Source organism: Podarcis raffonei, chromosome 15 (assembly GCF_027172205.1).
Source record: "Podarcis raffonei isolate rPodRaf1 chromosome 15, rPodRaf1.pri, whole genome shotgun sequence".
Classification (NCBI taxonomy): domain Eukaryota; kingdom Metazoa; phylum Chordata; class Lepidosauria; order Squamata; family Lacertidae; genus Podarcis; species Podarcis raffonei.
The window spans coordinates 31,614,407-31,640,350 of record NC_070616.1 but is presented as its reverse complement, the minus strand read 5'-3'; the positions used below and the strand labels follow the sequence as shown (position 1 = coordinate 31,640,350).

The window sequence follows — 25,944 nt, the reverse complement described above, 5'->3', positions numbered from 1 at the left end:
CTGATTTCTTCCGGCGAAATTGGATTAAAAGAACAACTATCCGTGAGTAGGATTGACCGCTAAAATACAATTGGACATTAAAAGTTAAGAAATTGGGCACCGAGACAGATAAGCACTAAAAAGGAAGTCTGCTTTCCGTTCTGTAGCAAGATCAAAGCGAAAGGCATTCTAGCTGTAACTGCTTGAGAGGAAATTTGTGGGAATTAAGAAATCCACCACCAAAGCAAAGAACTCCCTCCCCGAAGGCAGAAGGGGGGGGAAGAAGATTTTAAAGTGTTTTTCTGCCAACTTTAAAGAACTGAGTTAAATACCGCTGTTCTTAAACCTGGGATCGGACTGCCGGAGAAAAGGAACCGGCTAAGGACTGTTGCTATAAGAAGGTTAAAAAGTATCTTTAATTGACTTTGGTTACTCTCAACTTGAAATACTTATTTTGTTGCATCGTAAAGTTACTTACAGGACATTATTGACTTGGGTCCCTTAGAAAGAGAAAAGAACAATTGGAAGGGACCAGGAAAACTTTTGTTTATTTTTAGGAGAGTGTGGGACTATTTGGAGAAGTATAAAAATTGACTCTGCGCCCTCTAGAGGACCTACAAATTGTTACAGCAACAAGTGAAGTGTAAAATCTGAGAACTTTTGTTTGACAGCTTAAGAGTGTGGGAATGACCTTGACTAAAAGATCTTGTTATGGCAGATGGTAAAGAGAAAGGGGATTTACAAGAAACAACCTTGAGATCTGGCAGACAATATAAAATTGATTCTTTCATGCAGAGAAGGGCTTCTGTATCAGGAGCCTCTGGAACTACAGCTGCCCCAAAGGCAAGAGTGAAAACAATGTCTACAGAAGAATCATTTGCCAAGGTACTGGAGAAGATAAATGACTCTTTGGAGGAACTAAAAAAGCAAGGTGCAGAAACTAAAGCACAAGTTGCTGAAACTAAAATACAAGTTGCTGAAACAAATAAGAAAATTGAAGAAATCTCTGGGAAAATTGATTCAAATACAAAATGCATAACTGACCTTGGGAACAAAGTGAACTCAAATGCAGAAGCAATTGGGAAATTATTGGAAGAATCATCTACAACAAGAAAGATAGCTGAGGAAGCTAAAGAAATTGCAACTGCTGCTGAGGGAAAGTTTCCACCAGTGTTCAAGAAACTAGATGAGTATGAACTGGCACTTTCTATGCAAGATTTGCAACGCAAGGAGAGGAACCTAAGGATCAGACTTGTGCCAGAAAAGGAAGGAGATAACCTGGTGGACTACCTGACAAAAGAATTTTCTGACTTTTGGAAGCAGGAGTTGGATAAAGAAGAATTTAAGATAGAAAGTGCATTTAGGCTGGGAGCAAGGCAGAGGAAGAACAGACCCAGAGACTGCTTAATAACTCTGAGATCAAAGGAGGAACGGGACAAAATACTGAACCTGCATTACCAAACAACCCTTCGAATTGAAGATTTTCACATCGAGATTTTTAAAGATATTCCTAAAAGCATTTTGGACGCAAGAGGACACTACAAGGACCTGGTGATACTGCTGAAAAGGAACTATATTCAATTTAGGTGGGAGTTTCCCCAAGGCTTGTCTTTTAAATATAAGGGGAAGAAAAGAAGAATAAAGACAGTGAGTGATAAAGACAAGTTCCTAGGAGAACACGAAGAAGACCTACAGAAAGAGACGTTTCCAGGGCAAGGGCATCCTTCACTAGATACGGACACGGAACCACCGACAAACGAGGAACAAAAATTGGGAGCTGTAGGAGGAAAGAGTAAATAACCCCATCATGTCTCTGCAACTTCTAACCTGGAATTGTAACGGCTTAAATATTCCCAGAAAAAGGAAAAATATATTTCATGCTCTAAAGAAAGACCAATTGGACTTGATTTGTCTACAAGAGACCCATGTGACAAGAGCACATAGGAAATTATTAATAAATAAAAGACTGGGACAAGAATTTATATCTTCAGACAGAGTAAAAAAGAGAGGAGTAGTGATTTATGCAAAGGAAAAGCTGCAACCGAAACAAATCTTCAAAGACGACCAAGGAAGATATTTGGCAATTGAAATCCAATCTCAAGGAGAAAAGTATCTGATAGTGGGAGTCTATGCGCCAAATGAAGGGAAAGCTGAATTTTTCAAGAAGTTGCATGAGACTTTGATGGACTATATGGATTATAATCTAATTATGATGGGAGACATGAATGGAGTAGTTTCAACAAATATGGACAAAGCACAAAGACAGGTAGTAACAAAAGATGGAAGACTACCAAAGACCTTTTTTGAAATGACTGACAATATGGACTTGATAGATATTTGGAGAACAAAACACCCACTAGAAAGAGAGGGAACCTTCTTCTCTGAAGCCAAAATGACATGGACAAGGATCGACCAAATTTGGGTGACTAGCAGTATGGCGCAGAACATAAAGAGAGTGGAAATCTGCCCAAAAACTTTCTCCGACCACAATGCAGTAAAGATGGTGATGAGACAAACAACAACTGGCTCCTTTAGATGGAGAATGAATGACACTTTACTTAGAGATGAGGAGATTTGCAAGAAGGCCCAAAAGACTCTGAAAGATTATTTTGAAATCAATTTAAGGACTAAAGTAGAAAAAAGAATAATATGGGACGCAAGCAAAGCCGTGATGAGAGGGTTTTTGATACAACAAAACACATTAAAGAAAAGAAAACAAAATGAGAGGAAGGAAAAAATTCTGGAAAAGATAAAAGAAGGGGAAAAGAAACTAAGATTGAAGCCGAAATCACAAGAGATTTTAAGAGAAATCAAATTTTATCAAACACAATATATGGAGCTGACGAATCAAGAATTAGAGTGGAAAATTAAGCAAATGAGACAAAAGACCTTTGAATCTGCTGACAAATGTGGCAAGTTATTGGCTTGGCAAATAAAGAAGAGACAAAAACTCAACACGGTAACAAATATAGAAGTGGAAGGAAAGAATATAAGCAACCCAGCTGAAATTAGGAACTGCTTTCAGAACTACTTTAGACAACTTTACACACAAGGGCCGCAGAAGGAAATGGACATACAACAATTCCTCGAGGAAAATGGGCTGAAAAAGGTCTCGCAGGAAAGTAAGACTATTTTGAACCAGGAGATATCAGCACAAGAAATAGAAGATGCCATTCAAGGCATGGCGTTGGGCAAATCCCCAGGACCGGATGGACTGACTTCCAAATATTATAAAGTACTGAAGGAAGGGTTGATACAACCTTTGAAGGAAGTCTGTAACGAGATTATGGAGGGGAAAAGGGCACCCGATACGTGGAGAGAGGCCTACATTACACTTATACCAAAGACAGAGACTGAAAAGACCCAACTTAAAAACTACCGACCCATCTCGTTATTGAATGTGGATTACAAAATCTTTGCTGACATTTTAGCAAAGAGACTGAAAAGAGTTTTGATGGAGGAGATTCATGGGGACCAAGCAGGCTTTCTCCCGAAAAGGCATTTGTCGGATAATGTAAGGAATATAATTGACATTTTGGAAAAGTTGGAAGTGAACATAAACACTAAGGCTGTTTTGATATTTGTGGACGCCGAGAAAGCCTTTGACAACATTTCTTGGAGCTTTATGTTGAAGAACCTCCGGGGGATGGGGGTAGGCCAAGGGTTTGAGAATGGTATAGGTGCAATTTATTCTGAACAGAAAGCAAAATTAATTGTAAATAATGTGGTTACAGAAGAGTTCAAGATTGAAAAAGGGACACGACAGGGGTGCCCTATCTCCCCATTACTTTTTATATCGGTCCTGGAGGTTTTGCTTAATATGATTAGGAGGGACCAGTTGGTTAAAGGGATTCAGGTCGGAGCTAAACAATATAAACTGAGAGCATTTGCAGATGACCTAGTACTTACATTGCAAGAGCCAGAAGCTAGTACGAAAAGAGTTTTGGAAATAATCCAAGAGTTTGGTCAATTGGCAGGATTTAAATTGAATAAGTTAAAAACAAAGGTATTGGAGAAAAATCTAACACAGGTTGAAAAAGAAAGGTTTCAGAATGAGACAGGGCTGACTGTGGTTAAAAAAGTGAAATATTTGGGTATAAATATGACAGCTAAGAATGTGAATTTATTTAAAGATAATTATGAAAAAACTTGGACAGAAGTGAAAAAAGACTTGGAGATTTGGTCAAATTTAAAGCTTTCCTTGTTAGGTCGAATCGCAGTTATAAAGATGAATGTATTGCCAAGAATGCTGTTTTTGTTTCAAGCACTGCAAATAATGGACAAAATGGATTGTTTCAAGAGGTGGCAAAAAGACATATCTAAATTTGTCTGGCAGGGCAAAAAGCCCAGAATTAAATTTAAGATATTAACGGATTCAAAGGAAAGAGGGGGGTTTGCCCTGCCAGACTTCAAACTGTACTATGAAGCGGCAGCCTTCTGCTGGCTGAAAGAATGGCTGCTTCTTGAAAACATAGACATTTTGGACTTGGAAGGTTTTAATAATATTTTTGGGTGGCATGCATATCTGTGGTATGACAAGGTTAAAGCACATAAAAGTTTTAAAAACCATATTGTCAGAAAAGCATTATTAAATGTTTGGATTAGATATAAAGATTTGCTGGAAAACAAAACTCCAAGGTGGTTGTCGCCAATGGAAGCTAAGGCAGTTAAAAAGTTAAATATGGAGTCTAAGTGGCCAAGATACTGGGAAATTTTGGAAAAGGAAGGGGACAAACTGAGATTGCAGAGTTTTGAGAAACTAAAAGGGAAGGTGAGAGATTGGTTGCATTATCACCAAATAAATGAAGTGTTTAAATTGGACAGCAAAGTTGGCTTCCAGGTGGAAAAATCCAAATTGGAGACTGAATTGTTAGAATCCAGTACTAAGAATTTGTCAAAAATGTATAATTTGCTGCTGAAATGGAATACACAAGATGAAATGGTTAAATCAGCTATGATTAAATGGGCTCAGGACATTGGTCATAATATTTTGTTTGCTGACTGGGAAAAGTTGTGGACCACCGGGATGAAATTTACGGCATGTAATGCCTTAAGAGAAAATATTATGAAAATGATATATAGGTGGTACATAACCCCGGTCAAGCTCGCAAAGATTTACCATTTGCCTGACAATAAATGTTGGAAATGTAAAGAAAAGGAAGGTACATTTTTTCACCTTTGGTGGACGTGCCCGAAGATTAAGGCATTCTGGGAAATGATCTATAATGAACTCAAAAAGGTATTTAAATATACTTTCACCAAGAAACCAGAGGCCTTTCTCTTGGGTATTGTCGGCCAAGGGGTGTTAAAGACAGACATAACTTTTTTCATGTACGCTACAACAGCAGCTAGAATACTCATTGCGAAGTACTGGAAGACGCAAGATCTACCCACACTGGAAGAATGGCAGATGAAGGTGATAGACTACATGGGCTTGGCAGAAATGACGAGCAGAATCCGAAACCAGGGAAGAGAAACAGCGCAAGAAGAATGGAAAAAATTTAAGGACTATTTAAAGAAATATCATAAAGTTAATGAGAGTTAGAATGATGATGGATTGGAAAGTAAACGGTTACTATTAGTAATGGTTAAGACAAGGAGAATAAAGAAGATTAGCTTAAACTTAAATTAAAATAAGGGAAGATTTGCTGAGTAATTGATAAGAATTTGGAATACAGAAAAGGGAGGCATGAGGAAGTCGGGGAAGGAAGGTATAAGAAATCAGGATATGAAATGGTACATGTTTTTTGTTTTGCTTTTGTCTTTGTATGTTTATCTATGTTGTGTTTATATGGAAAATTTTTTGAGTAAAAATACTTTAAAAAAAAAAAATAGAGGGAAGCACCTCCTCAAGAAACCCAAAGTTCTTTTTGGGAGCAATATCACAAATGGGCCAAACTACCCAGCAACAAAATAGTCCAAAAGGAGCAGCTTGTTTTGCTTTGTTATAACAATGGCTAAGCGGGAGAAATGAACCCTGTCTCCCAGGTACTAGTCCTGCACTCTAGCCACTAAGCCACAATGGCTCGTCTCTAAAACGGCAGTCGCCACTATCAGGGAAAAACAAACTTGAAGAAAATAAACTTGTTCAGAAACAGCATAGTTAAAGAGCATACAAAGAGTGCTCATTTGAGGCACAGAGAGCCTCTGGCTCCACTCTGTCTGCCTAAGATATACATTAGCAACAAGTGAGCCTGCAAACAAACAGATACAGTGGTGCCCCGCAAGATGAATGCCTCACTAAACGAAAAACCCGCAAGACGAAAGGGTTTTCCGATTTTTAGAGGCTTCGCAAGACGAATTTCCCTATGGGCTTGCTTCCCAAGACGAAAGCCCATAGGGAAATCTCCGGGGACAGCGGGGAAGCGCAGCGCGCCTTCTCCTCTGTTCCCGGACCTGTCCTGAAGGCTTGCGGTGGGAGGTCCGGGAACAGAGGAGAAGGTGCGCAGCGCTTCTCCTCTGTTCCCGGGGCTTGCAGTGGGAGGAGGGTTTTTCCTCCCCACCGCCAACATTCAGAACAGCAGCGCTTCTCCTCTGTTCCCGGACCTATCTTGAAGACTTGCGGTGGGAGGAAGGTTTTCCTCCCCACCGCCAACATTCAGAAGGCTGTTCTGAAGGCTGGCGGTGGGAAGAAAAGCCCTTCTCCCCCGCCAGCCTTCAGAAGAGTTCCCGCAGGGCTGCCTAGGCTGCGGATAGCAGCCTGCTGCCCCGTGCGAGGGGCGCTCTGCTTCAGAGCGCCCCTCACGCCGGGCAGACATCCGCAGCTTGGGGAGCCCTGCAGGAGTTCCCCGCAGGGCTCTCCAAGCTGCGGATAGTAGCCTGCTGCCCCTATCCGCAGCTTGCGGATAGCAGCCTGCTACCCCTATCCACAGCTTGGAGAGCCCTGCGGGGAAGTCCTGCAGGGCTCCCCAAGCTGGGAATGTCTGCCCCGCGCGAGGGCCGCTCTGCTTAAGAGCGCCCCTCATGCGGGGCAGCAGGCTGCTATCCGCAGCTTGGAGAGCCCTGCGGGGAAGTCCTGCAGGGCTCCCCAAGCTGCGAATGTCTGCCCCACGCAAGGGGCGCTCTGAAGCAGAGCGCCCCTCACGCGGGGCAGCAGGCTGCTATCTGCAGCTTGGAGAGCCCTGCAGGGAACTCCTGCAGGGCTCCCCAAGCTGCAGAGGTCTCTCCGCCCCACCGCCAGCCTTCGGAGGAGCCTTCCGAAGCCTGGCGGGGGGAGGAGGTCTCTCCGCCCCACCGCCAGCCTTCGGAGGAGGTCCGAGGACAGTGGGGAAGACGCGCTGCGCTTCCCTGCTGTCCCCGGAGATTTCCCTATGGGCTTTCGTCTTGCAAAGGAAGCCCATAGGGAAATTCGTCTGGCGAAGCACCTCAAAAAACGGAAAACTCTTTCTTCTTGCGAGTTTTCCGTCTTGCGAGGCATTCGTCTTGCAAGGTACCACTGTATTTAAACATTTTACCCCTCCCACCAAAATCGCAACATAACTTTTACCCCAGCAACCCAGTGAACCAATCACTGCGCCAGGCCATCTTTAGAGACCCTGCCTGGTAACAGAGGGGTGGCTCAGCAGACCCCACCGCAACACGTGCTCTCCATGAAGGAGAACACGCTTATTATTATTATTATTATTATTATTATTATTATTATTATTATTATTATTATTAAAACATACAAAAAAACCAAACACATTTGCTAACATAATATGCTTTTGTTGTCTCAGCCACTCTGGGAGGTTTCCAACAAAAATATAGAGTGAAAGAAAACACACACACATCAAACATTAAAAGCTTCCCAAATCAGGGCTGCCTTCAGATGTCTACATCTGCCAGGAGGGTGGGTGTGACTACCAAAAAGTGGTGGATAATTATTTGAATTGCTTTTCTTATATACAGGCAAACCCCCATTTGTGTGCGATTGGCATGTGTGCAACCACAGATGTGTGCACAGTTTCAGACCCTCCAAGTGTCCCTATTTTCCAGGGACTTCCCTAATTTAGAGAAGCTGTCCCGGTTTCTGATTGCGTCCCAGAATGTCCCGCTTTTCCTTAGGATGTCCCTGTTTTCATTGGAGAAATGTTGGAGGGTATGGAGTTATGCAACCCCTGAACTGTCTGAAGGCAATCCTGTATAGGGAAGTATTCTGAATGTTTAATGTTTTATTATGTTTTTATATATGTTGGAAGCTGCCCAGAGTGCTGGGGCAACCCTATCAGATGTGTGGGGTATGAATATTAAAATTATCATTATGGAATGGGACATCTCTATTCTCATCAGAGACATGTTGGAGGGGGTGCCATTTTCAGCATGGGGCAGAACGGGGATGAAACAGGGCAAGGGCAAGCTTATGCACATCCTGGTGACATGCACAATGACCTGGAACACCACCCTCATGCAAATGGGGGGGTGCCTGTATATAAAGGTGTCCCATAAAATAGCTATCTACAGGAGTAGACAGATATATGTACAGAATCTCTTCTTCCGTGTGACAGCAAGGATGCGGAAAATGGAGGCCTGTAGCCTCCGGTGCAGCATCAAAAAATGTACCCTTGTCTGTTTTGTATGCAGGTAGCAATTTCCATTTGTAAGGCTGACGTTTTACAGTTGCACATGGAAGACTTTCTGGTTGCACTCAGCATCATAAACCTATGCTTATCAGTTGTGTATACAGGTAGATTTCCCCAATAACTAGGGCTATAAAAGCTGCTAAACTGGCCACCTGATAAGATAACCATTGTAACTTCCTCTTGTTTCCCAGTATTTTAGCAGATATGCGTATTGAGGGGGAACAAGGGAAAACAACAACATGGTCGCAGTCTTCCTGTCACATGGGCAGGGTCTGCCAAGGGCTGAAACAGGTGTGATGTAGACCCTGTGCAGGTGCACCAACTCTAGGGGCCAGGCGTGTCTCCGGCCCCTTTGATCTTTGTGGGAAAGGGGCCGGGCCCGCTCAAAGTATTGTTTTGTTTTTAATTTTTATTTATACTTTTCAGGTTTATACATTTCATTAATTTTACAATCGTTTTAACATTTCAAAGCTTGACTTCCTTCTTCCGCTCTCTGTAGTTTCTTAAATCTATTTTTTTTATATCTTCTGCAGATCCAAATTCATTCAATTTGCTCATTTAATTATCTACAGTGGTACCTCTGCTTACGTACTTAATTCGTTCCGGAGGTCTGTTCTTAACCTGAAACTGTTCTTAAACCTGAGGTACCACTTTAGCTAATGGGGCCTCCCACTGCCGCCGCATAATTTCTGTTCTCATCCTGAAGCAAAGTTCTTAACCCGAGGTACTATTTCTGGGTTAGCGGAGTCTGTAACCTGAAGCATCTGTAACTTGAAGCATCTGTAACCTGAGGTACCACTGTACTTTAAATATATACTCATATGAAGCTGCAGATTATTACAATTATCCTGCCAATGTTTTTATCCGTTTGCAATTTATCTGTTGACTGGACACCCCCTGCTGTGCAGATAATGGAGAAAGCTCATAAATTGTATCCCTTCTGGCATCCTGGCCAACTCTATTACGCTGGGGTAAACCCTGGTGCAAGGGACACGGGTGGCGCTGTGGTCTAAACCACTGAGCCTAGGGCTTGCCGATCAGAAGGTCGGCCGTTCAAATCCCTGCAACGGGGTGAGCTCCCGTTGTTCTGTCCCTGCTCCTGCCAACCTAGCAGTTCGAAAGCACGTCAAAGTGCAAGTAGATAAATAGGTACCACTCTGGTGGGAAGGTAAACGGTGTTTCCATGCACTGCTCTGGTTCGCCAGAAGCAGCTTAGTCATGCTGGCCACATGACCCAGAAGCTGTCTGCGGACAAACACCGGCTCCATCGGCCTATAGAACGAGATGAGCGCCGCAACCCCAGAGTCGTCCGTGACTGGACCTAATGGTCAGGGGTCCCTTTATCTTTAAATAATTCAGGAACTGTTGCCTCTGTTGAGCCTCCTCCTCCACTGATGAGTCTCCCTCCAAGTTTATCTGGCAGTGGCGGAATGATGCAAGCATGGCTAGAAACTGCCAGTTTAACTTGTCCCAATTTACCATGAGAGTTCAATGTACTGTCACTCTGAGGCATTGTGAGAGATTAAAATGGGGGTGCACAGACCCTGCTACCTGATGTAAAGAGCCCAAGTCAAGCATTAGTGCTGGTTCACCCTACCAGGGCCCAGGAAGCTGTCCTAGGGTGCTTACACCTGGTCTGATGTCACTCATGGACCATTGCAAGTGAGGTCATCTTCGGTGGCCTATAACCACATCTCAACCCAGAATGCTTCCAAGCACCCTGAGGTGCATTGCCAATATGCCCACAACTCTTCTAGGGGATAAGGCGGTTTATAAACTATGACTGGAAGCATGTGGCCGAAGAATTGGCTGGTTGGTTCAAACTGGTATGTGAAATTCAACCTTGGTAACCACATTGCACTACCTTGGGCCTATAGTTTCTACTTGTCAGCAGTCCACACAAGCAATGTTCTTCTTGGCATGCATTATATGTGAAGAGGACATTTTCATCTGCTTGGTCAGTCTCTTCCACCCATACTTCTCTCTGATTACTCTCACTATCCCTTCCCTTCAGCTCTCCTCCCTGTGGTCTCCCTTCATTCCAGCTTCCTTCCTCCTAGAGGTTCTAATCCCCATTAAACTTACAACTTCCCATTTCCCGGAAAACACTCAGATGGGATGGGGAACCTGTGGTCCTCCAGATGTATCATCTCTGGCCATCGGCTATGCCAGCAGGAGTTGTAGCCCAACAACATCTACCAATAGATATCAGGGACTTCCTGAACCCATTATAGTTAAATAATTGGGGCTGTATCCAATTCAAGCCCTACTCACAGCCAACCTACTAGAGTTAATGGACATGACTAACTTAAGTTCATTAATTTCAATAGGTCTATCCCGAGTATACCTTAGTTGGCTACAACCCTTGATTAACAAATTTAAGAGAGAACCTCAATATGTTGGGTAATCAGTTGCTAAGTCACTGTTAAAAATGTGAAAATTCTAGTTTTTGTGGGGGTGGGGGTTTGCTGTGCTTTCTAAAGCTCTCTCCATGGTATACTGCTCAAATAGAAATTCCCCCTTCAGCTAAAGGAGGTCAAATGCCAGGTCAGATGTAATTACTGGTGATCATATTTCCCATGATCGAGTTTGTCAGGAACCTTTGGCCTCATCCTGCCCAAAGATCTTCCTATAAAAGTGAACTGGCTACAGTAGTTTTCATTTGACATCGCAGCAGAGATGGACTCCAAAGTCGGCTGTCAGGTCAACATGTCATCAGAACCCATAGTAAGTACTGTAGATATCTTGAAGGGCTGGGAACCTATTTGGCAGAAAATGGTATTTGGGGTGTGCTAGAGAACTAATTTTGATAGTAACTCAGTAGCAAAACTGACAGATGTTGACACAGAATGCCAAGTACGGCCTGCCATATCATTAGGCAGGATGAGGCACCAGTTTCAAGTTTCGGTTGAAGATGACAGAGCTGTGTGTCCTATGTAAAAAGGTAAAGGTAAAAGGTAAAGGACCCCTGAATGGTTAAGTCCAGTCAAAGACGACTATGGGGTTGCGGTGCTCATCTCACTTTCAGGCCAAGGGTGCCGGCGTTTGTCCAAAGACAGCTTTCTGGGCCATGTGGCCAGCATGACTAAACCACTTCTGGCGCAACAGAACACCGTGGCAGATGCCACAGCGCACAGAAACGCTGATTACCTTCCTGCCACAGCAGTACCTATTTATCTACTTGCACTGGTATGCTTTCAAATTGCTAGGTTGGCAGAAGCTGGGACAGAGCAACAGGAGCTCACTCTGTCGTGCAGATTTGAACTGCCGACTTTCTGATCGGCAAGCCCAAGAGACTCAGTGGTTTAGATCATAGCGCCACTAGCGTCCTATGTAGCCTGGTCTGCACCCTCTTAAACTAGCTTGCTTCTCTAAGGAGCACAGGAGAAAGCTTGATGGTTGGGCACATTTTTGCATGCAAAAGGTCCTGGGGTCAATTCCCTGGTGTCCCCAGATAGGGCTGGGGGAAATCCTGCCTGAAAACCTGAAAAGCCACTGCTAGTCTCAGTCCCCTAGACTGCAAAAGGAGCTCTGATGTATCCTATGGCCCCTTGGGCACGATCCCATGGGCCATAGAATTGCAGCTAAAATTACTCACCAATTATCCCAAAATATTAAGTTTTAATTATGTGCAAGGCACAATCCTGCAAATCCTACCATTCTAAGGTAGGCACAGAAATTAATTATGATTTCTGCATTCTCTAGACCTGTTACTTGATTCGTGTTTCAAGAAATGGTTCCTTTTTTTAGTATTAAAATATAACCTTCCTCACAAAAAGCCTTTACTTGAAATAAGAAGCTCCCACGGCTGTCCTGCTTAAACTGTGTTGCAGCTCACTGTCTCAGAAAGTGCCATATGGATGGGAATCTGTGGGTGGAGAGAGTAATGGTCTGACCATTCCCAGCTAAGCCCCTGTCTCTCTTTCCCAGGCCCTCAGGTTTATACCCAGAGTGCCTAAGGAGAGGAAGCAAATGATCCTCATCTCTGTCATCCTGGTGCTTCTGGCCATTATTATTATTGGAGCGATTCTCATTGGCGTTTACATGACGCAGCAACACACCGAAAAGGTGAGTAGAAGACTGAAAAGAAAGCTAGTGTCATTCAAAAGAGTAAGGCTGATCATTGGCCATCAGCGGCTAAGCTACTGATCATCATTTGAAATTCCTCACAGTGTCCAAGGGAGAATCACTCTGACAGATTATAGGAAATTTAAACATTCGCAGACCAGCCACTCATTCCATAGGGTGATGTGCAGGGCCAGTGTTGGTGCTGATGAACCCTGCCAGTCTGATTTTGGATGAGAAGGAGGTCATGAAGTCAAATGACTTTGTTGAGAATATTTGAGATGCAGAGGTACACATCCTCTCAATATGGGGTTTCCATTTGGGATATCGTCATATTACCATTTCATAAAGTGTTTTGGAGTGTTCAAAGTGTCTCACATACACTGGGTTGTATCCAGTGCTGATCCCACTCCAAGTAGATCCCTTGAAATTAATGAACATGACTAACTTAGGTTCATTAATGTCAATGGATCCAATCTGAAAAGAATTTAGCAGGATACAACCCATTATCTCTGGAATCCTTAGACCAAGGGTGGGGAACCTGTGACTCTCCAGATGTTATTGAATTCCAGCTCCCATCAGCCCCAGTCATCATAGCCAAGGGTCAAGGCTGATGGGAAATGTAGTCCAACAGCATGTGGAGGGACACAGGTTCCCTATTCCCTGGTCTGTTGGGTTATTTGGGACTTTGTTTAGTTTAGGATTTAAGTGCACAAATTGCCAGATACCAGCCCAAAGTTCTAAATCCCAGGTCCTCCAACTAAAAGATCTCTAGCAGCATAAGTGGAGAAAACCTTTGCCCATGCACACAGGGACACGGTGGAAGGAATAGTATTATTCCTCCCTCCACAAGTTATTTGAAGGTGGAAAAAGTAACACCAGAATCAAGACTCTCTATAATAAATACGCTTACATCATTGTTAAGGCATTTAATTGGACCTCAGTAATGTACACAGAAACAGGGGGAATTATGGGAACAGACAACTTCCCTTCTCTACGATTGCCAATTCGGCATTTATTTCATTATTAAAATTTAATCCATCACTGCTGCACACATATTAATCATCGGAAAAGTGCTTGTGTGTTTATTAAATTCATGAGCTAGGGAGCAGGATCACACCCTCTTGCCATGTCTCCTTTATTTTGATATGACTCTATAGCACCAGCTAAAATGCTTCAGATTTGTGCTTCGAGATCAACCATGTAAAGTACCAGGAACACAGAAAATGCATTTCCCTGTTGAAACTTGTTTCCTTTGTAGATAATTAAAATCACTAGTAGTAGAGGAGATGGCGACGTGGTTGAGCAAACTATGATGGTGAACAACCAGGAAAGTGTTGCTGCCTTTCATATCCAGAGCAATACGACCTCAGCAACTGTTGTCTACGACTATAAACACGTAAGTGTCAAATATATTCTATGTGGACACCAAAACATTCTAAGACATTTTACCATCTCAGGTGGTTGAACTGAATAGTCTTGGAGTTCTGTCCCTACAGGATCTTCTGCAACATTACACTGGAACCCATGGTGCCTTTCTTAATTCACAGCCCAGTACACATGGGACACTAAAGCGTGGCTTAACAGTATGTAGATGAGCTTCTATGAGTCCAAAAAAGGCTTGAGCTCACGTGCTGCCGCCTCCATTTTCCTCCTCCCAGGAGGACGACTTCTACTGAGTTTAGTTTTGCTTTCAAAGAATTGTGGCTTGGTGTTAATTTAGGGTTGCCATATTTCTAGAAGTAAAATTCAGGACACAAAAGTTTTTTTTTATGGATACTCAAAGTTGTTGAGCTATAAATCCAGGACATTTTGCTGATTATCCAAAAAATTTCCCCTGGGCACATGTCCAGGAAATTCTGGACATATGGCAACCTTACGTTAATTACAAACTGGAGGTTGTAGTTTACAATAAGATTGGGGCGTAGCGTGGATTGCCAGTGCCCGGGGCTCTCCCTAATCCAGAGCTTTCCAAACTTTTCACGTTGGTGACAAACTTTTTAGACATGCATAATTTCGGGACACAGTAATTCAGTTTTACTAGCAAACCAGAGGTTAAACTAACCCCTTTCCAGCCCCAGGAGGAGAATGGGGAGCGTTTGCAAGACACAATTACACACTGAAGCTGACACACTAATGTGTTGCGACGCACAGTTTGGAAAGCTCTGCCCTAACCCATGGTTCCTATCAGGCCTGGGCAGCGATGATGGTGGGGAAGGGTCTTCCCAGCAGGGAGAGGGGACAGGGTCAGCGATTGTTGTTGTTGTTGTTGTTGTTTATTTATTCATTCCATGTAATTTTAACACTGCTTGACACCACTTGATTGTTTTTTAAAAAACAAACCCTCAAAGTGGTTTATTTTTCTTTTGAATTTGTATGCCACCCCCAAATTTTGTGCCCGGGACAAAAGCCCCTCTGCCCCCCCCCCTTCTACGTCACTGCAACAAGCAACAGACTTGCATAACGGTATTATGATATTAGCAGTTTTTCTTTCCACTCCATTTCCTAATAATCTCTAGCAAGGAACTTGCCTCCCACCCCCTGTTTAAAGCACAGCACCAGCTGCACACTTGGAGGAGGGCGTTCCTTAATTTATCCCCAAATCTTCTCTGCTTCCTGCTTTGTTCCTAGGGTCTGATCGGCTTCCGAATTCAGGACAGAAAACAATGCTCAGTGGTAGCAATGGATTCAGTTGATGTGCCAAGCCTAAGTGAAATCACCCAAGGAATAGAGCACTTTGATGAACATGTAAGTAGATATGGCGTGTGGAGAATCTCTCTCCAACACTTATTAAATAATACTGCAGTTGAGAGAATGGGGTAGCAGAGAGCACCATTTCCCCATATTTCCCTTATATTTCATGTATATTGTGCTGTGTACCAGAAACCTTAACTGACTGCTTCAGTAGAGCAGCTAGGATTAGACCTTGAGGCAGAAGCCCATACCCTCCAGAATTTCTGCAGTGAAAATCAGGTTGTCCTATTCCATAATAATAATAATAATAATAATAATAATTTCATTATTTATATCCCCCCCACCCATCTGGCTGGGTTGCCCCAACCATTCTGGGCAGGTTCCAACATATATAAAACTATAATAAAACATTTAGCATTTTTTAAAAAAAACCTTCTCTGTACAGGGTTGCCTTTAGATGTCTCCTAAAGGTTGTATAGTTACTTATCTCCTTGGCTCAGGGATCGCATAACTCCATACCCTCCAACATTTCTCCAGTGAAAATAGGGACGTCCGAAGGATAAAGTGAGGGACGCGGGTGGCGCTGTGGGTTCAACCACAGAGCCTAGGACTTGCCAATTAGAAGGTCAGCGGTTCGAATCCCCGTGATGGGGTGAGCTCTCATTGCTCAGTCCCTGTTCCTGCCCACCTAGCAGTTCGAAAGCACGTCAAAGTGCAAGTAGATAAATAGGTACCGCTGTGGCAGGAAGGTAAACGCTGTTTCCATGCACTGCTCTGGTTCGTCAGAAGCGGCTTAGTCATGCTGGCCACATGACCTGGAAGATGTATGCCGGCTCCCTCGGCCAATAAAGCGAGATGAGCGCCGCGACCCCAAAGTCGTCCGCGACTGGACCTAATGGTCAGGGGTCCCTTTACCTTTACCTTTAAGGATAAAGCAGGACATTCTGGGATCAGAACTGGGATGGCTTCTGTAAATCCAGGACTGTTCCTGGAAAATAGGGACATTTGGAGGGTCTGGAAGCCCAGAGAGTGGCAGATAATGGGGGCAGCAGCAAACAGGCCTCCCATTATCAGCTGTCCTCCTGGCACTGTTCACTAGAGCATCCTTCCTTTCTTCTTATTTTAAAAAGCACTGTATTGTCGGAAGATGACCTGGTAGGCATGGACATAATTGCAGATGCTCATTTTCTTATGTTTACATAGATGATAGATAGATGATAGATGATAGATAGATAGATGATAGATAGATAGATAGATATAGCCGTTTACTACAATGAAAGGTTGCTAAATGTGCCTTTAAGCATCAGGCCAGGAGAAGCGAACCCCATTTTATTCCTGTGCTCTTGCTAGTTGAAATATACTCAAAGTCGCAAAGTGATTTCATGCTCTTTATTCAGCTCATAGTGGTGAGGAGGAATGAATGAATGTCCCCTCAAAGTACCTGCTTTATATACATTATTTACACAATGGGCTGCACATGATTGGCTAATTCCGGAATTCTACTGTAAGCCAATCAGGTTGTGGATTCACTTCTATCTGGAGCATGATTGGGTAGTTCCTGCCAACCAATCATACTGCTGCATTGTTCTAGGACCAATCAGACTGCTGCATTCTGAATCCTATTGTTCTAGGACCAATCAGACTGCTGCCTTTTGGATCCTATTGTTCTAGGACCAATCAGACTGCTGCCTTTTGGATCCTTTTCAACTCAGTACATAACACCAGTGCTATAATTTATAAGTTGAAATTATGAAACTGCAGATGCTCAAAGTATTGTACTAAAAAACAACAACCTCAGATTTGTTTGTGGGTTTTTTTGCATTAACATTTTAGGAATGTAGAAGAGGTTGTAAAGCTGGAATAGCAGGCATTTGATGGGGGGAGGAGAAGAGAAATGTTGATTGTATGCTTCGCAAAATAAATGACTGTCTAAACCGCAGGTGGGAGGATAAGACCACTAAATACAAGGTCTAAAATTAGCTGCACCACTGTGAGCATTCCTCAAAACCAAGGAACCAGAGCATTGACACCTTGACATCTAAGTGAAAATCTGCACTACCCATATACTAAATTTCACCTTGTTTCCTACAAGGACTCAGGAGATGACCACGTGTCCTACAGCTTCAAGCAAGGAAAACTGGCAGATCGCACAACTCTAGGAACCACAATGAATATCCTCTGCAGTGATGTCCCTGTGTACTGGGCTGAGGTAAAATACTGCAGGGGGGTTTTTGGATCATACATTCACTGAAAAGACCATAGTGCCATTCCCCCAGTAAGTAAGAAAAGACGAAGTCACATGAACCCAAGTGACAAAGAAATAATATCAAAAGTAAGGATTATTTCAGTATGAACAACTATACATGTAAGCATATGTAGGCATGTGTGTATAAAATATTATCATTAATTTGTTAATTTATTTTTAATTATATGTGAACAGGTAAGAAGAAATGGGGTTGTGGGGAAAAATAAATTAGGCTAAAATAAATAATTTAATAACTAAGTTTTCTGGCCTTTTCTGACACCCCAAACCTCTCTCTAACTGATGGCAGGGCTGACTCTCCCCTGACCCCAAAGGAGAGGCCTATAAGCATCTTCTCCTGCTTTTGGGTTTCCAAGAAGCATCTAGCTGGCTACTGTAAAAAACAACAACAGGATAATGGGCAGGCAAACTGATGCCCTCCAGATATTCTGGAGTATAACTCCCACACCCCTTAGCCAGTACAGCCAACAACTGGGGATGATGGGAGTTGTTGTCCATAATATCTTGACTACCCGCCTACCCCTGGACTAGATGGAGAAACGGACTGATTATTAAACTACTCAGGAAACTGTAGCTCAATGAAGGGAATAAGGGTCTCTCAGCGGGGACGCGGGTGGCGCTGTGGGTAAAAGCCTCAGCGCCTAGGACTTGCTGATCGAAAGGTCGGCGGTTCAAATCCCTGCGGCGGGGTGCGCTCCCGTCACTCGGTCCCAGCGCCTGCCAACCTAGCAGTTCGAAAGCACCCCCAGGTGCAAGTAGATAAATAGGGACCGCTTACTAGCGGGAAGGTAAACGGCGTTCCGTGTGCTGCGCTGGCTCGCCAGATGCAGCTTTGTCACGCTGGCCACATGACCTGGAAGTGTCTGTGGACAGCGCTGGCTCCCGGCCTATAGAGTGAGATGAGCGCACAACCCTAGAGTCTGTCAAGACTGGCCCGTACGGGCAGGGGTACCTTTACCTTTTAACAACTCTCAGCACCCCTAACCAACTACAGTTCCCATAAATCATTTGGGAAAGCAATGAGTGTTTAAGGTGGTATATTACTGCTTTAAATGTATGGCGCATTTAGGGGTGTGTACACAATCCACTCAAAGGATAAGAAGCATGCATTCGTTGACGATATGCAACTTCAGTAGGCCCACCCATCCAGATGAAATTTCACTTGACTGCCCTGGCTCCTCTTTGCCACGGCTTTGTGTATCAAGTGCTACCTTAATGTTACATTTCATCTGTAGATGGCATTTTCCCTATTAATGAGAAATGGGAGTCAACTCCTCACTCCAGTAAATTTTTCTTCTTCTTTTCCAGAACAACCACAAAGCACAAAGAAGTAGTTTGCTGTGTGGAGGGCTTCTGATTCTTAAACTCTGTTTAACACTGTTACTGTGACAAAGTGATAGTCTGACCATATGTAGAATAATAGAATTGTAGAGTTGGAAGTAACCCAAGAGTCATATAGTCCAATTCCCTACAAAGCCGGAATTTCAACTAAAGCATCCATGAGAAATGGCCATCCAACCTCTGCTTGAAAGCCTCCAAGTTCACCATCTTCCGAGGGAATCTGTTCCACTGTCAAACAGCTCTGCCAGAAAATTCTTCCAGATGTTTAGTCAGATTCCACTTTCTTGTAACTTGAAGCCATTGGATGAAGTCTAAGACTCCGGAGCAGGATAAAACAAGCTTGCTCCCTCCGCCATGTGATGCATCATGCTCATGTTTTGTTTTTGTTTTTTTGTTTTTTTTATTCATTTTCCTTTTTCATTCATTACATACATCTCATATTCATAACATTTACTATGCATTCCTTCCTCCCTCCCCTCCTGGGCTTCCCCTAACTTCTGCTTCCGATTTGTTTCTCCTTTCACCCACTTTGCTACCTCCTAAAAGAAAAAACTACTAATAACATATTCATACAATAACATCAAACCTAAAATCATAAAAATAGCAATGAATACAGCATATTATTTTTCTATCTTCAACACATGTTCTAATACTAATAATGTGGATGTTTATTTAAATCCTGCCATCAGGTCTATAGGCTTTCTTTGTTTCTGCAAGTATAATATAAATGGTTCCCATTCTTTTTTAAAGTCACTGTCGTCTTTTTCTCTTAGTCTGTCTGTCATTTTTGCCAGTTCTGCATAGTTCATCAGTTTCTCCTGCCATTGTTCTTTAGTTGGTATTTCTCCAGTCTTCCAATTTTGTGCAATCAAAATTCTCGCTGCTGTAGTGGCATACATAAATAAAGTCCTCTTTTCTTTCGGTATATCTTGGCCTAAAATACCTAGTAGAAAGGCTTCTGGGTTTTTTTTGCAAAAGTTATTTTCAACATGTTCTTCAATTCATTATATATCATTTCCCAAGAAGCTTTTACCTTTTTACAATCCCACCAAATATGGTGCATCACACTCATGTTAAGCTCGTGGTCTACTAAGTCCCCTAGATCCTTTTCTCATGTACTGCTAGCAAGCCGGGTGTCCCGTCCTCCCCATCTTATATTTGTGCAGCTGGTTATCCCCGCATAAGTATGGAACCTTACATTTGTCCCTATTGAGTACCCATTAGTGAGTACTCTTTGGGTTGGGTCAGTCAACCAGATTCAAATCCACCTGACAGTAACCTCATCCAGCCCATGTTTTACCAGTTTCTCTGCAAGAATATCATGGAGGGCTTTGTCAAAAGCCTTACTGAAATGAAGATACACCATGTCCATAGCATTCCACACAAAAAGTGGACTTTCTATCAGACTCCATTTGCCATTTATCTGCAGAACTCCATTGCCTTCATCACACTACAGTAAAGGTGTAATGATGGACTGTTTCTTCCTAGAGCCATTTAACACCACAAAGCACATTGCTTTTCATTAATTAGAAGTGGAATAAAAATGAAGGTTCCAAACAGCACATTTAATCTAGCACTATATTATCCAGTAATGTCCTCCGTGACCAAAATACTTTTTATATGTACTCACAAGTAAGTCAAATTCAGCAAAAGGTCTTTTCCAATGTTGATTAAAAAATTCCAGTTTGCAGATCCTGCCTGTTTTATTGCTTTCTGGTGATCCTGGCTGAAGAATCAGTGGTGACCCTCCCCTTGAACAGCCTCGTCTAACTGACCCAGTGTGAGTTTCTGTTCCCACTAGAGGAATCTACTGAAACTACTGGTTTCATTGAATAATTTTTCTTAATCTTATTAACACATAACACCGGTCTTGAAAGACCTACATTGGCTTCCAGTATGTTTCTGAGCACAATTCAAAGTGTTGGTGTTGACCTTTAAAGCCCTAAATGGCCTCAGCCCAGTCTACCTGAAGGAGCATCTCCACCCCCATTGTTCTGCCCGGACACTGAGGTCCAGCGCCAATGGACTTCTGGAGGTTCCCTCATTGCGAGAAGCAAAGCTACAGGGAACCAGGCAGAGGGCCTTCTCGGGAGTGCCACCCGCCCTGTGGAACGCCCTCCGATCAGATGTCAAAGAGATAAACAATTATTTGACTTTTAGAAGACACCTGTTCAGGGAAGTTTTTAATGTGTGATAGTTTAATGTATTTTTAATCTTTGTTGGAAGCTGCCCAGAGTGGCTGGGGAAACCCAGCCAGATGGGCGGAGTACAAATAAATAATAATAATAATCCCCCCAATTGCTAAATAGCATTATGTTACTTATTTTAAAACATGAAAAAGTACTGAGAAAATAAATAATTAAATCATCCCCACCAACTCTTTTACAGAAATAGAAAGGTTACCAGTAAGTTCTAGAAAGGACATTTGACTTTTAAAAGTCTACATTTGCATCTGACAATAATATACGTGAGCAATGGGAAATGTTATGGATCATGCAAAACGTTTCCTTGTGTTTGGTGCCTTGTTTGATTCCTCAGAGATAGCAGCAAGGGAAAGAAAAAGAGACAGAAGTGGTTCTCTTCTCTTGCTGTCATGGTTCAGTTCTACCTGCTGGTTTCTGACCTACGAGGTCAAGAAAGTAGGGAAGACAGACTTAGACCAAAATACAGAAACAAAAGGAATATCCTTTCTCCATATTGTTGTCTGCTACTTATCATCCTCTCCTGCCATACAGGCATGTCTTAGCTTGCCAGCTCCTTTTATATCAGAAGCTCCTGTGCATTTAACTCCTGGTTAGTAGCCTGGTATGCACATCACAATAAACCACCATTTCTTACTTATCATGACTTATTGGACTGAACAGTGGGTTGTACACACTGTCCAATTTTTCTTGCTTTCCTCCTTCCCTGGTATAAGAGAGAAACCAAGGAACCTGTGCTTTCTGGTGATGGCCAAGCTCTGGGTTGCAACTGGTTTCTTCCCAACAAGTCATGGTCATTAGCCAGCCTTAAACCAAAGGCAGATTTAGGGCAGCGCAATTCGTTCCACTGCACTGGGTGCTGAGCCTAGAGGGCGCCACAGGGCATCATAACTATGACGTAGTGAATTGAGCAGAATGGAAGGTGAGAGGCAGGGTTGCTAAATTTTGACCTTGCACAGGGCACCACGGAAATTTGAAAGACTAAAGTCTGCCTCTGCTGAAGCCATGGTTTGTTGCTCGCTATGGATAGTGGCTTCCTGGGGAGCAAGGCTTCCTACATTGTTTCTGTTGCTTGTACCAGGGGAGTTGCGAAGTGGGAGTGATGTGCCATTGTACACTAGCGCATTGCCGAAACCCAATAAACCATCATAAGCCAAAAAGAGAAAATTAGCTGATTCAGCTTTCCCTATCATGGCATACTAGCTGGAGCTGCACGTGAGTTTATTTGTCAAGAAAACAGGTTTAAGCAGCCTTTTCAAGACAAGTATTCAGTTTACTATGTAGTAACATCAGTTCTAGAGAGCTATGTAGACCACTGGAAGTGGTAGCAAGTTTTTTTAAAAAACGATTTAAAAAAACAACATAAGAGCTAATTCGGACAGTTACTTAGAAGGGCCAGTTCTTAAGACAAGTACTTCAGATTTCATGTGAACATCCTGTTTCAGTCCACGGACGAACAACACAAGTGTATGTTACTAAATATGTGTTCTTCTACAAACATCCTGTGTCAAGGGTATCCCCAAAATTTTCTCCTCTAATATTAGGGATGGTCGAATCTGTCAATTTCAGTTTCTTTCATCTTCTCAGTTTCCCAATCTTCAGTTCCAGTTCTCTACATTTCAACATCAATTTGTGATTTTTTGGTTAAAAGGTCTCATAAAAATTCATCAGCACTTCAGTGTGAATTTATCTTAATATACACATATTTGTATGCAATTTTACCTACTATGCACATTTTCGCAAAGCAGTTTCTCCCAAAATAATGCATTTTTGTACGTGTTGTTTTCACACAAATATGTGCATTTTTAGGACCACTTGGATGCATCATTGAACTGAACTGCAAAATTCAAAGAAGTGCTAATTTCCAAAAATGGCTATCTTTGAATTCTCAAGTTGTTTCAGATTGCTCTCCCTTCCCTTGGTCATATAATCCTGTTTATCACTGCTGGAACCCTACTCTGGGTGCCTATACCTTAGAAGTTAGCTCATTGCCAGCCCAAATGACGTGTCTATCCTCCCTGCCTTGCCTCCCGTTTGAGTAGGACCAAAAAAAAGTCTTAGTGCCCTCTTCAGATATAAGTTCCTGCATTCATCTATCCCACACTCATGGTGCTAACTGAATCGTGTCACTTCACCTTGCTATATAACAGGGCCTGCGCTGGATTAGGCAGGAGAAAAGTGAGAATCAAGGCCTTTCATGTAGGGGGGGCATATGTTTTGCTGGTACAACATATGTTCTGCATGCAAAGAGTGCCAGGTTCAATCTCTAGAATCTTCTGGAAGGGCGGGGAAAGACTCTTTTCTGAGGCCCTGGTAAGCCACTGCCAGTCAGTGCTGACAATACTGAGCTAAATGGACCAATGGTTGGACTCGATATAAGGCAGCTTCCTGTGGTGGTGGTGCAGCTTTGGGACACGCTCCTCAGAAAGAGCTCACTTGATGCATTCATTCGTATCATCCAGGTTGTTGTGAAGTCTGTTCTCCCAGGCTTTGATTTAGATTGTATGTAGATTTACTTCTTCCTAAAGTGGGATATAGGGATGCAGGTGGTGCTGTGGGTTAAACTACAGAGCCTAGGACTTGCCAATCAGAAGGTCGGCGGATCGAATCCCCGAGACGGGGTGAGCTCCTTTGCTCGGTCCCTGCTCCTGCCAACCTAGCAGTTCGAAAGCACGTCAAAGTGCAAGTAGATAAATAGGTACCGCTCCAGCGGGAAGGTAAATGGCATTTACATGTGCTGCTCTGGTTCGCCAGAAACAGCTTAGTCATGCTGGCCACATGACCCAGAAGCTGTACACCAGCTCCCTTGGCCAATAAAGTGAGATGAGCGCCGCAACCCCAGTCACGACTGGACCTAATGGTCAGGGGTCCCTTTACCTTTTCAAAGTGGGATATAACAAAGTTCAGTCAATCAATCAATCAGTGGTTCTGTGGTCCTTGAGGCTGACATTTCTGTCTGTGGACTCTGTGCTTCCATCCCAAGTAGACAAACACCTTCCTTCAGTGTTCTAAGACAGTGTGATGCTTTTATTGTGCCACAAGGTGCTGCTATACAACAGTAGAATCATCATGAGAGGATAGAATACAAGCAATAGTTTTTATAGACTAAAGAGGCCCATTTAGCTTTCAGAGGACAAAAGGGGCAAAAATGCACCCTGATTTCTGGCTGCTCTTTGAAGTGCAGGAAGACATCGTGTGTGTGTGTGTGGCAAGTGCACATTTCTGCATCAAAATGATCTATTAACCAAGTCTGCATTTCTCAGTTCTGCAATCCTATATCATAATAGTGCACTAATGCTTCAAGTGTGGGTCCTTACACAGCCTAAACCGCACCATATCCGACCACAAAAGGGAAGTATTGGGAGGCCTGGGGGAATCTCAACATATGTAGTAGTACCCCCAAAAAATATTTTTAAAAGGAGGTGGGGGTGACCCCAGTCTGATGAGGAGCGACTCTATTCAGTGGGCATGGAACGTTGGCCGAGTGTTTGAGGGGTAGAAAACTAGGGAATAGTGTGTCCTGAAAAGGGGATGACTGACTGAAATCCTGAACTGGAGCACACCCATGCTGCCACATTTTGTTGCAGGTTACACTTGTTCTATTTCTATTTGTGAAAATATCCTGCGTAATTTTTTCAGATGCCGGCCTTCATTCTGGTACTGTGTGTTATTGTAGCTGGGACATAACTCTAGCATATTGTGTTTCACTAATAAATATACAGAAACTAGAGAGAAGGGTGGCCCAGGGAGAGTCACCCACCCTGAGGTTCATCCAACACACTGTTCTCGAGTGGCCAACCAGATGCCCAAGGGAAGCCCACATGGAGGACACAGAACTCCATTACAACTGTGCATTCCAGCTTGCCTTTTTGAAAATTGAAGCTGAGTGCTGGAGTTCATGTATTATAACTCTTCTGCTTTGCTGTTTGTTTTTCTCTTTGTCTGTTTTTATGTTTTGTTTTGTTTTGTTTTGTTTTGATTGATTCATTTGACAGTTCTGATTGGTAATCAACAAAGCTCTGTACCTCCGAAATTGTTGTTTAGTCGTTTAGTCGTGTCCGACTCTTCGTGACCCCATGGACCAGAGCACACCAGGCACTTCTGTCCTCCACTGCCTCCCGCAGTTTGATCAAACTCATGCTGGTAGCTTCAAGAACACCATCCAACCATCTCATCCTCTGTCGTCCCCTTCTCCTTGTGCCCTCCATCTTTCCCAACATCAGGGTCTTTTCCAGGGAGTCTTCTCTTCTCATGAGGTGGCCAAAGTATTGGAGCCTCAGCTTCAGGATCTGTCCTTCCAGTGAGCACTCAGGGCTGATTTCCTTAAGAATGGATATGTTTGATCTTCTTGCAGTCTTCTTGCAGTCCATACATTACTACTGGGAAAACCATGGCTTTAACTATCCGGACCTTTGTTGGCAAGGTGATGTCTCTGTTTTTTTTGTTTTGTTGTTGTTTTTTGCTTTTTAATATGCTGTCTAGACCTCCGAAATTAATTCATATCATAATACAGTAATGCGCAAATAAATGTGGATTAACATAAAATCACGGCGTATGTTCTAATTTTTTTAAAAAAAATTCAAAAATCAAAGTCTGCTTGAATTTGCTTTCATAGGAAGTACTTATTGACAATATTGTACAAAGGGCAACTAGTTTTCCCATAACTAGTTTCCCATAATTCACTTGGCAATTCTTGATCTTAGGTAAGATTTCTTCGCCTGGTTTTACTGATGTTATAGAAAAATAGGGGGGTTTGCTGCCCAAAGGACTGAGTCCCCCAAGTCCACGATCGTTCAGAGATGAATGGATGGAGGCAGGATGCAGCGAAAGCAAGGCAAATCTT

The 25,944-nt window shown here is 43.0% G+C and overlaps 1 protein-coding gene across 1 annotated transcript; it reads left to right on the top strand.

Moving 5' to 3' along the window:
- The first annotated feature begins 11,210 nt into the window (after window positions 1-11,210).
- LOC128402914 (pulmonary surfactant-associated protein C-like) lies at window positions 11,211-19,868 on the top strand. Its single transcript, XM_053367359.1, has 6 exons — window positions 11,211-11,264; window positions 12,468-12,605; window positions 13,864-14,001; window positions 15,234-15,350; window positions 17,389-17,505; window positions 18,868-19,868. The coding sequence occupies exons 1-6, from the start codon at window positions 11,217-11,219 to the stop codon at window positions 18,946-18,948; spliced, it is 639 nt and encodes a 212-aa protein (XP_053223334.1). The 5' UTR covers window positions 11,211-11,216; the 3' UTR covers window positions 18,949-19,868.
- Window positions 19,869-25,944: the final 6,076 nt, after the last annotated feature.